The 12,236-nt window shown below is 35.8% G+C and overlaps 1 protein-coding gene across 1 annotated transcript in view; it reads right to left on the bottom strand.

Annotated features, from left to right (window-relative positions):
* The window catches only part of ZCCHC11 (zinc finger, CCHC domain containing 11), an 88,106-nt gene that overhangs the window by 47,895 nt on the left and 27,975 nt on the right, over positions 1-12,236 (bottom strand). Inside the window, exons 8-12 of the mRNA XM_012639344.1 lie at positions 10,614-10,740; positions 8,848-8,967; positions 8,472-8,684; positions 4,649-4,823; positions 1,753-2,453 (exon numbers count right to left, since the gene is read on the bottom strand). Of these exons, the coding sequence (XP_012494798.1) occupies positions 1,753-2,453; positions 4,649-4,823; positions 8,472-8,684; positions 8,848-8,967; positions 10,614-10,740 (1,336 nt within the window). The remainder of the gene's footprint in view (positions 1-1,752; positions 2,454-4,648; positions 4,824-8,471; positions 8,685-8,847; positions 8,968-10,613; positions 10,741-12,236) is intronic.

Below are 12,236 nucleotides of genomic sequence, written 5' to 3'. Positions count from 1 at the left end.
GAAAAAAATACATATGGTTAAAGAAGACCACCGTTCTTTTCCTCATTGTAATATGCCTAGATCCTAGAGTTAGTGTTTTGCTCCAGTTTTAGCCTGGACATTCACATAGTCACGAACTCTGATGCAAATTATACACAGAAACCTGTTTGTGGTAATGCTACACTGCACGGTATCAGCTTTCCAAAGCTTTAAAAAAAAATGACATATTTAGGCAGGAAAGTCTAAAAAAAAGTTAGATAACTAATAAAAATTGGAGAAACAGTACTTACCTTAAATTTTCAGAAAAAAAGTATAAAGTATAAGAAATATAAACTGCAGTTATATAATTAAGAAGGTTTTCTAAAAATCTGCCAAGTATTTTATCCTTTCATTAGTCCACAGGCCCTAAATACTACAACCTACATAAACTGCAACCAATGTGTACTTCCGTAGAATGAAGAAATACTGCTTACTGGGATGAGAAAATGGGGAGGTGTTGGTAAAAGGGTACAAAGTTTCATTAATGCAAAATAAATAAGTTCTGGAGGTCTACTGTACAATGAAGGGCCTATGATTAACAGTGCTGTATTATATTCTTAAATTTGCTAAGAGGATAGATCTTAAGTGCTCATCGCAAAAGGAAAGTAAGAGGAAGAGGGATTTTTAGAGATGATGGACAAGTTTATGGCATTCATAGTGATGATGATTTCCCAGGTGTACACTTCTCTCCAAACACATCCCATTGTATACATTAAATATCTACAGCTTTTTGAATGTTAATCATATCTCAATAAAGCAGATTTAAAAACAAAAAAGAAATACTGCTTAGTAATGAGGTTAAAAATCATAAAGCTTGTCAACAAGTGATTATGGATAAAATAATAAAACTAGGTAACTTTATAGTTTTTTTTAACATTCTACTTGTCTTACCTATGATCTGTATAATCATTTTTTCATCCAGATGATGATATTTCAATTATGTGCATTGTACTTGAAGCAATGTGACTTAGCTAAAACTTTATTTAAAAAGCAGTTATTATTTATTTTCTGTTCATTGGGGCATTTTCTATGACTTAAAGAGTTAAAGTTCAGATTATATCACTTTAAAAGTAGAAAAGTTAGGACTCCTATAATTTAAGGAATAAGTCAAAATCCAGCAAAGGTCTGTGGCAGAAACAGAATCTGGATTCTTCAGTTTTTTGATTGCTAACCTAGTTTCCCTCAACTACCTATGCTTATACTCTCCCCCCACAAAAAAAAATTCTTTAAAATAGAATACTGTAATTTATAAACCTTGTATTCTTTTTAGAAAAAGAATAATTATATGTACGAAAATAAGCAAAATTTAAAATATTAATATATGCTGCCTTTGCTAAATTGTTTTTCATAAATATCACATGAATCCTTTCATATATGAGAAATTGAAGAAAACCAACTAGTAATAGTGTCATGAAACCTTCTGGGGTTTTATACATATTATCTAAAGGCAACTATAGGAAAAATGCAAAAAGTAAAAGACAAATACAAGCTGAAATGTCATTCCAAAACAACAGTAACTATTATACAAGCTATTCTTACATTTCTAAATTTAGCACTCAAGAGACCAAACTATGAACTGAACTCAAAGTAAATTAGCTTCATACAAAGAACAATTCATATTTAATAGCAACAAAATGAACTACAAACCATTAATAAAATAATAAAACTATTAATATAAAGAAATACAGAGTCATACAAACAAATCTTACAGATTGATTACAAATTGTATCCTACCTTGCCAGAAGTTAAAATAAACTTATCAAACACATAATATAATTCCTGGGTGGGGAGATTATCGTCATCATTAAAGTCAGATGCATCTTCTGTAGCTTTGCAGTTGCAAGAGGTAGCAGATGTGTCGGTGCACACAATCTGATGTGAACTCTTCGCTGCTAAATTTGACCTGCAGTCTGTTCCAGCGGATTCACCTGAGTCAGGGGACTTAGATAAATCAATGCAATTACACTTGCTGAGCTCTTTTTTTAAACAAGTTCCTGAAGGTACTAAACCACCTTGTTTCTTAACCAATTTTGGTTCTAATTCACTGCCTTCGCTGGTAGAAAGAGATGAAGATTCCTGTCCACAGTCAGCGAAATCTAGTTCATTTACCAACAAACTGTCATTGTCAACGATACATCTCTGTGATGTACATTCCATTTCATATTTATCAGGTTGATCTTTTTCTACATTTATTTTTTCTGTGCTTTCCCCAAGCAAAATGTAACAGTTCGTTGCCATATTGTCAGACTTCACTGGTTTCTTATTGCTTATTTTCCCCTTTTCTCTTTTCTTGAAGTCCACTGTAGACTTACTTCCACCCTTCCTCTGAGGACAGGCAAAATACCGATAAGCTGCCCTGAATCTCTCCACAACATATTCATAAACGAGCTGGCTGTTTAAGCTCCGTGCAACATTCCTCTTGACTGAAAATGGATCTAGTAAAAAAGAAAATGGTCAATAGCTAAGTCTCTACTAACAAACTACATTTCCAAGCTTACACAAATAGATCCTAACTGCTAGATTATAAGCAGTACATTTTCTCAAGGTTTTTCTAACCTAAGGTCCCAATGAAAGTTGCTGAAAACTGAGTTAGGAAAACACAATAGCAATATCTTTTCCTTTGTTTCTCCCATAAAATAAAGAGCTAAAAGGGAAAGAGAGAAAAGAACAATAATAAGGTAACTAATAAGAGAATGGCTAAGAAGGCCAACTGAGTAATTACAAAGTTTCAATGATGAAATTGCTGGAAAAAGAAGCTATGCTACTATGACTCCTATACATTGTCACTGAATAAAAATTTTCAAGCTCCAGGACCCATTAATAATTTTCATCTCTGGTCATAGTATTCATTAATGTTAGTTATATGCTCTTTGCAATTTAAATAAAACATAACCTAAAACTCAAAGCTTCAATGTGAAAAATACTGATTTTAAGGTTTAACTTTGATGAGATCAGAAAAATAAAGAAAAAGAAGTAGAAAGAAAAGTAAAAAGAGACCTAAAAAGTAAAAATTATACCAAAATTTATACTCTGATCCAGTCTGAAATGGCAACCCTCAAAAGTCCTGCATCAACTGTACTCTTATCGTTAATAACATATAACAGACTTCTGAAAATACGGGTTTATCAGATTTTTAATACTTAAATATAAAAAAAAAAACAAGAAAAATGAACAAGTGCCACTCAAAACACAATATATATGTTCTCCACTACTAAAGATCATTAACTAAAAGGATTAAAAGGCCAGGCTTCAAATTGTTAAAGTTAGGGCATCTGTTACTTTTTGCTGCTATTTAAATCCATAGGCTTTAAAAAGCTTTGCTAGCTTTTTCCCCCCTTTTCAAAGAAAAAGAAAAAGGTAACAAAAAAAAAAAGAAAAGAAAAAAAGAAAGAAAGGAAGAAAGGAAGGAAGGAAGGGAGGGAGGGGGGAGGGAGGCAGGAAGGCAAAAAGGAAGGAAAAGAAAAAAGAGAGAGAAATTATAGATGGAGTCTTCAGGCTTCATTTATTTACTATGAGTAACAGAGTATAAGATGTGAGTACATGTTTGAGTGTCTATTTCAGAATATTTTCAGAATATTTCTGGGTCTAATTAACAGTAGAGAAGGTCAGCAGAGGAGTGAGGAAACAGAATAATGTATAGGCTGGAGAGACTAAAATAATGGACATAAATTCAATTTCCTATCTATAAAGATGAGTGAAATGCTGTGGAATTTAAATTTCTTTTTTTTAATTTTTTTTTTGAGACACAGTCTCGCTCTATTGTCCAGGCTAGAGTGCCGTGGCGTCAGCCTAGCTCACAGCAACCTCAAACTCCTGGGCTCAAGCAATCCTTCTGCCTTAGCCTCCCGAGTAGCTGGGACTACAGGCACGCGCCACCATGCCTGGCTAATTTTTTCTATATATTTTTAGTTGTCCAGCGAATTTCTTTGTATTTTTAGTAGAGGCGGGGTCTTGCTCTTGCTCAAGCTGGTCTGGAACTCCTGAGCTCAAACGATCCACCCACCTCAGCCTCCCAGAGTGCTAGGATAACAGGCGTGAGCCACCACGTCCAGCCTAAATTTCTGATTAGGAACTTAGAAGTCACTCTACTAATTTCTGTATCTCCAAAGATCCTAATGTTTTTGGGACTCGAAGTGGAACCTTGTTTGTCAACATCAATTGTTCTATTTTCTTTTAACTTAGCCACATTTAACAGATGATGTACTTTAGAAGACAATGAAAACTGGACTTTAAAATTATAATTTAACACAATCTTATGACACAAATTTATTCAAAAGGATGTTTATGTAGTGTTCATAACTTTTATTTTTCTGTATTTCTGTTGTGTTCATAATCACTTCTATTTTTCTGTATTTCTGAAGATTTTCATAATTAAAAATAAAAATAAATGCATAAAATAAACTAATAACCTAACCAATATAATACTTACAAAAAGAAACCTTTAAATAAGTATTAATCCTATAAAACTATAATGGACTTGAAAAAGAATTAATTAAATATGTAACAACCTAATGGCATGTATAGTGCTACAAAGCCAAGGGATAAAATTTATAACACTGGTTTTAAAAATAGATGATTAATGGCACATAAAAAATATTCTCCAACTGAAACATAAAACATCATATCTCACCTTCAATGGCTATTCGCCTCTTAGGCCAGTTTTTGTTTTCTCTTGTTAAAATATCTCGTATCCGTACACATATGACATATTCCTCCAAAGCAAAATCCAGTGTGTAAAATTTTAGCAGCTCTAACCATAATTGTCCCAAGGACACCTGATTTGGTGTTGCCAATGTTAAAGGAGACTGGAAAAGAAAAAATACTTTTCATTTAAGCTTCAAAACTACAGCATCAATGAATTTTCAGTTAGAAAAGACCTTAGAGATCACATTTTCAAAAACTGAGAATAACTGGCCAAAAAGCCATCAGTGTGAGGCAAAGTTGGGAATAGAGTCTCAGTTTACTGACTCCTGGGAATTCTGTATTCTTTCCACCAAACCAGTGGCCTTGGTTACGCATTAGAATCACATGGGAAGCATTAAAAAACCCTAATGCCTGAATTCCACACCAACCTCACCTTCTAAACCCCTCCCAAGATTCTGATTTAACTGACTGGGCTATGTGAGGGACTGGGCTATGGGATTTTTAAAACTCCCTAAAGTGATTCTCATGTGTAGCCAAGACTGCAAACCACTGCATAATAACTACTATAGCTCCTCATTACAATAATTACTTTTTAAATCTAAGTAAATGCCCTGACTTTCAAAAAACTAATTCCTTCATTCAGCAAACATTTCTGTAGAAGCTACTACATCCTCAGCATTGTTGGGAATATCATAAAATAATGAGAGCTCATGTACCATTCATTCTTCTGAGAGCTACATATACATTAACAATTAATTCTAATAATTCTATGAAGTAGATACTACAGGGCAAGGATTTGACTAAAGACACCTGGCTACTGGGTCCATGTTGTGAATACTGCCACTCAAGTAAGGTGAGGTACTACTTCATAGACTATCAGGACAGGGAAACACAATTTAACAATTACAGTAAAGGCTACATGCTAAGATGGACCTCTAAATCAGTGGGTCATAACAGAAGAGGTAATACCTGAATTCCAAAGGAATTAGATGAACACTGGGTAAAAGTGACCCCTAGGCAGCACATAAAGGCATGAAACAGTCATTCACACATTCAATTCTACAACTATTCATTAAGTGCCTACTATGTGCCAGGCAGTATTCTAGGCCCTCAGGATATATCTTCAGGGGGGAAAAAAGATCCTTGCCTTCATGGAGCTTAAGAAGACAGATAAACTTAATAAGTAAATTACATAGTAAGTTAGAAGATAAGTGCTATGGGAAAAAAAGTTGAGTAAGATAAAAAGTATGGGAATGTGAGAGCTGAAGAAGGTTAAAAATGTTTAATAGAGTGGTCAGGGTAAGACTTGTTGAGAAGGTGTGATTTGAAGAAGAGGGAAAAGTGTTCTAGGAATGGGAAACAGAGCAAACACACAGAGTAGGAGTGTGACTAGCTATAAAAGAAAACCAAGAAAGCTATGTGGTAGAGTGAGAGAAAGAGTAGAAGAGGAAAGCAAAGAGCTACCCAGTAAGGACGTGATTGGCTTCTTTTCTCAATGAAATGAAGAGCAACTGAAGCATTTTGAGTGTGGAGAGGGCGAAGGACATGATCTGACCTATGTTTTAGAAGAACCATTCTCATTGTTGAGAATAGACTATAAGGTCCTCATTAGTACAGTGGTAATTAAAAAAAAGAAGGAAAGAAAGAAAATGAGAATAGACTATAGGGGGCATGAGTCTATGCAAGGAAACCAGTTAGGAAACTGTAGCAATAATCTTGGCCAGAGATGATGGTGGCGAGGACCAGCATAGTAACAGTAGAGGTGGTGGGAGGTGATCGAATTCTGAATATATTTTGAAGTAGAGATGACAGGATTTCCTGACAGACTTGATACGGGGTATGAAAGAAAGAGAGGAATAAAGGATGACTCCAGGGTTTTTAATTAAACAAATGAAAGGATGAAGTGCCATCAACTGAGATGGGAAAATTGAGTATGGAGCAAGTTTGAAGGGAGAATCTGGAGTTCAGTTTAGACATGTTAAGTTTAAGACACTGATTAGACAGCTAAGTAAAGACTTTAAACGAACAGTTGGATATAAAATTATGAAAGTCAAGAGAGAAGTCTGGAGATTTAAATTTGAGAGCCATCATCATATATAGGGTACATAAAATCCATGGGATTGGATAAGATTACCAAGGGATTGTACATACACAAGAAAAGAGGGATTGCAAACTGAGCCCTCGAGCACTTCCATATTAAGAGACTGGAGAGGAAAGGAGGAATCAACAAAGAAGACTGAGAAGGAATAACTAGCTATGGGTGTAATATGCTGATAGTCAAGTAAATAAATTTTTCAGAGAAGGAAGTAATCAACTGGCAAATGTTGCTGATAAGTCAAAAAAGATAAAAATTGAGAAATGACCATTGGATTTAGTAATGCGGAGGTTTGCTGACATTGATGATACAAGTCTTGACATATTGATGGGGGGAAAGCCTGGTTAGTGTGAGGTAAGGGGAAACAAGTTGAAAATAGTGAATATAGATAATTCTTACAAGAAGCTTTACTGCAAAAGGGAGCAAAGGAATAGCTGAGAGGGGAAGTTGTGTCAGATTTTTCTTTAAAATGGGAGAAATAAAAGCATGCTTGATTCAGTAGAAAATGAAAAACTGGTAATTTAGGAGGAACAGAGAAAAATTGCTAATGTTCTGTAATAGACAAGAAGGGATGGGACTGAATACACATGAAGAAAATGACTTAGTTAAGAACATAGAAAACTCCTTTATGAAACCAGGCAGCGGCCAGGTGCAGTGGCTCACACCTTTAATCTCAGTACTTTAGGACATCAAGGTGGGAGGATCACTTAAGCCCAGGAGTTCAAGACCCCTCTGGGCAATACAATGAGACTCCATCTCTACAAAAAAAAAAAATTAAAAAACAGCCAAGCATGGTGGTATGTGCTTGTAGTCCTAGCTACTTGTGAGGCCGAGGCAGGAGAATTGATTGACCCCAGGAGTTGGAGGCTGCAGTGAGCTGTGATCATGCCACTGCACTTTAGCCTGAGAGATGGAGCAAGACTCTATCTCTTCGGAAAAAAAAAAAAAAAAAAAGGCAGGCCACAAGGCAGAGTATGTGAGTACAGGTTAATGGTAGGAGTATGTAGAAGTCCTCTTTTGATTGCTTCAGAATTCTCAACAAAGTGATAAGCAAGATCATTAGATGAGAGTACTGTGGTAGTTTGAGGAGAGAAGTAGAAGATAGTCTAGGAAAGTGGGAGAGTTGAATGGAGAAGGGAAGTTTATCCAGGGAACTACAAATAATTTAGTATAGCTAAAGCAATGATTTCAGAAAAGTTTGGACTTCTGTAATAATGCATCTGTCTACTAAAAAGACTACAAGCATCTAGAAGCCACAATCTAAGTATATTTGTCTTTCGTTCTCTAGCACTAAAGATAATGACTGGCACATAGCAGGTCCTTAATAAATGAATGTTGAATGATCAAATAAGCAAGCCACCCTTTCATAAAGCACAGGGCCTTTATTTCTCCACCCAATCTGGCAATAATTCCCGTATGCGTAAGTTTGGTCAGAGACCAACTCCTAAAGGAAATTTTCCTTGCCTAGATGAAAAAAGATAGAATTACCTTGACGTGATTCAAACAATACAAGTTTTCCAAAATGAGGTATATAAATTCATTAGGGTATCTCAGTACTGAAAAACTAAACCAGATCAACCCCTCACTTTATAGATGAGGAAAATGAGGCCAAGAGGCGTACTCTCAAGGTCAATCTACTATTTCAATAGCTTCAATCGAAGGCATCACAAATTCTACAGATAGAAAAGCCAAAAACAAAAACAAAAAAGCTTACTTTGCCATGTTTATCCTTCATGGCATTACTTTGGTTGTCTGTTTCTGTCTTCTTGGTATCATCTTTTGGTTGGTCTGCCTTAGCTTTGTTTTCCTCAGCAATTGAGTTTTTCTCAGTTGCACTACTTGAATTATATTCCCACTTCACAAACTTCTCTTCTACTATGCCCTTCAGCTGAAAGTCATCCATTCTTTTTGGGTCAAAGCCTTCAATCTATATGAAAAGGCATTCCAAATTGGTAGTGGAAAAATTATTACAAAAAAAAAGATGGACAAACAGACAAACCAGAATTCCAGCTTAAAATGTTTGAGCAGAACACTCTGCAAGAGCAAACTACATATATACATGCACATATACATCACAAACTCATGCTTACCCAACTTCCAAGTAAGCAAGGAAGAAGAGGGGATTTTCTTTGTTGTAGAAAAAACATCACCATTAAAGCAAAACAGTAAGAAGGGATTCCACCATCAGTTTGGGAGTCAATATAACACAACTGCAAAATGAAGGGGGAAAAAGTACCACCACTTAGCTTCTTTTAATTTTCACAATAAAAGTAGCTTGTTTTTCCTACCCTAATCATTATAAAAAGATCAAACAACAAAGAAAAATATAAGGAATGATCTAAAATACCAGTACCTAGAAATAAAAACCATTAACATGTTGGTGACCATCTTTTCATTCATTTCTTTATGCATAAAAAGATACATAGATATTTTAGGTAAATGGAGTTATATTATATGTAGTGCTTTTACTGTGGACACCTTTTAAAAATATTTTTCTCAGGCCAGGCACAGTGGCTCCCACTTGTAATCCCAGCACTTTGGGGAGCCAAGGCAGGAGGATCACCTGAGGCCAGGAGTTCAAGACCATGCTAGGTAACATAGCAATATCCCATCTCTAAAAAAAAAAATCATTTTGGCCGGGCGCGGTGGCTCACGCCTGTAATCCTAGCTCTCTGGGAGGCCGAGGCGGGCGGATTGTTTGAGCTCAGGAGTTCGAGACCAGCCTGAGCAAGAGCGAGACCCCGTCTCTACTAAAAATAGAAAGAAATTAATCGGACAACTAAAAATATATAGAAAAAATTAGCTGGGCATGGTGGCGCATGCCTGTAGTGCCAGCTACTCAGGAGGCTGAGGCAGGATGATCACTTGAGCCCAGGAGTTTAAGGTTGCTGTGAGCGAGGATGACGCCACAGCACTCTAGTCCGGGCAACACAGTGAGACTCTGTCTCAAAAAAAAAAAAAAAATTCTAAAGAGAATCCTCTGGCTGTTTTTGCTCTGAAGTTATCACTGTGCCACCACCTTCTTAATCAGTTTTCTGAGAAGACTGAGAATTTACTCATGACTAATCTAACAAGTGATGAATATTGTACTACTATGGTAAGAACACACACACACACAAAAAAAAATCTCTCTCTGATGACTTGGACTGATATTGGTAATTACTTAACCATTCCTTCTCCCTACCCCCACACCAAAGAAATGAGCACAGGACAACCACAGCCTTTATATATATAAATTAATTCCAATTTAGGAAACTTAGATAACTAATCCCCCAATCAGAAACTACTGTAGGTTATCAATGATGACTTGGACTGATATTGGTAATTACTTAACCATTCCTTCTCCCTACCCCCACACCAGAGAAATGAGCACAGGATAACCACAGCCTTTAGATATATAAATTAATTCCAATTTAGGAAACTTAGATAACTAATCCCCCAATCAGAAACTGCTGCAGGTTATCAATGATTTAGAGGAAAGACAGTATCATTCTCACAGATTGGAAAAAAATATGCCAACAAAAGAAACTTAACTTACATACCACATTTTATAACCTTACAACTTTAACTTACAAGAGTGAAAACTCGAGCCTCAAATATTAAGATAAAAAGAGAACATTTCTATAGTATATAAGGAGAATAAATTATGACAATTAAAAATTCTAAAATATATCGGTAAGTCTACATGGCTTTTAGACTTTATTCTGATGTCCATTAACTGGAACCTGCCACACCTCTTTCTGTCTGGCACAGATAATTACTTTGTCCCACATGTTACAATTTATGTTACATGTCAGTGCAAGAAAAAGCCTGACTAATCGTGAAGCTTAAATACTTTTCCTTCTGTTCCACTTACCTTAGCCCAGTAGCGAAAGGCTAGCACTAAGGGAGTAAAGACAGGTTCCATTTTGCCAAGAGCAGCAAGTAAATCAGTAGTGAGGCATGCCATATCATTTCCTGCACTTACTCTACAAAGTAAACCACTGTGAATGAGAAAAAAGCAAATTTCACTGTATTAATACTTTAAAATGCAGTATAATTCAAATCTTGTGGCTGCTACCCTTTACAGTCACCATATTTTAATACAGTACCTAAAAAGTCACAATAAAAATAAATGTTTTAACAAATTTAGAGCTAACTGAAAACTATATATAATTTCTATTACTAATGTTCCATATAAATTGCATAAAGATTTTTTGTATGTATATTTTAGTTTATTTTTTTAAGAGGAAGGGTCTAGCTCTGTTGCTCAGACTGGAATGCAGGAGCCTGATCATACCTTGCTGTAACCTCAAATTCCTGGCCTCAAGTGATCCTCCTGCCTCAGCCTCCCAAGTAGCTGGGACTACAGGCACATGCCACCACGCCTAGCGGAAAGATGTCTTTAATGTTCATTTGTACTTCAGAAATAAATTTCAGTCCGGGCGCGGTGGCTCACGCCTGTAATCCTAGCACTCTGGGAGGCCGAGGCGGGTGGATTGTTTGAGTTCAGGAGTTCGAAACCAGCCTGAGCAAGAGCGAGACCCCGTCTCTACTAAAAATAGAAAATAAATTAATCGGCCAACTAAAAATATATAGAAAAAATTAGCCGGGCATGGTGGCGCATGCCTGTAGTCCCAGCTACTCGGGAGGCTGAGGCAGAAGGATCGTTTGAGCCCAGGAGTATGAGGTTGCTATGAGCTAGGCTGACGCCATGGCACTCACTCTAGCCCAGGCAAAAGAGTGAGACTCTGTCTCAAAAAAAAAAAAAAGAAAGAAATTTCAACCTCATTTAGTATTCAAGTTCATGAGAAATTAATTTCAAAAACAGCATTATGAATCACCAAAATTTGATTTATATGAAAGGACACTGATCTCCTCAATGTCAAATTGTGCAACATAATTTCCTAGTTCATTCTTTTTGCTTATACATAAGAAAAGCAAAAAATGAAATAATGAACTAGCTAGCTATACTTCTTGACGCTAATTTTTCCTATTCCGAGCTTTAATGATTTTTATTTTCAGATTAAAGATTAGAAAGGTTTTACATATTAATGCCCAGGTTATAGTTATATGTAAGTGAAAACTGCAGCTACCTTAAATGGGGTGACAGAGTGTAACGGAGACATATGGAGGCAGGGAGAAGAATGAATCCAAGGTTGCCATACAGAGGCAATTTGACACAATGTGGTGGAAAAAAAACACTAGAAGTCAGACTGCCTCCTTTCCAATTCTAATTTTCCCTTAAAAAGTGAATTTGGACAATTGGATTAACCACTCCAGGTCTCAATTTTCTAATTTAGAAAATAAGGAATTTGAACTAGATCTCCACAGACTCTTCTAGTTTTGAATAAGAAAATACAATAATCTTAAAATGTAAGAAATACAATAATCAATAAAAGAATACTTTATCATTTCTGTATTGTTTCTATGTCTCCCATACTGATTTCAGATAGGATTATTTTAGTTTCCTTTTTCAAAAGCACTTTGCTCTCTCAGT

The sequence above is a fragment of the Propithecus coquereli genome, unplaced genomic scaffold, assembly GCF_000956105.1.
Source record: "Propithecus coquereli isolate 6110/MARCELLA unplaced genomic scaffold, Pcoq_1.0 Scaffold14, whole genome shotgun sequence".
In the NCBI taxonomy this organism is placed as follows: Eukaryota; Metazoa; Chordata; class Mammalia; order Primates; family Indriidae; genus Propithecus; species Propithecus coquereli.
This window is presented reverse-complemented; position numbering and strand designations above follow the sequence as displayed.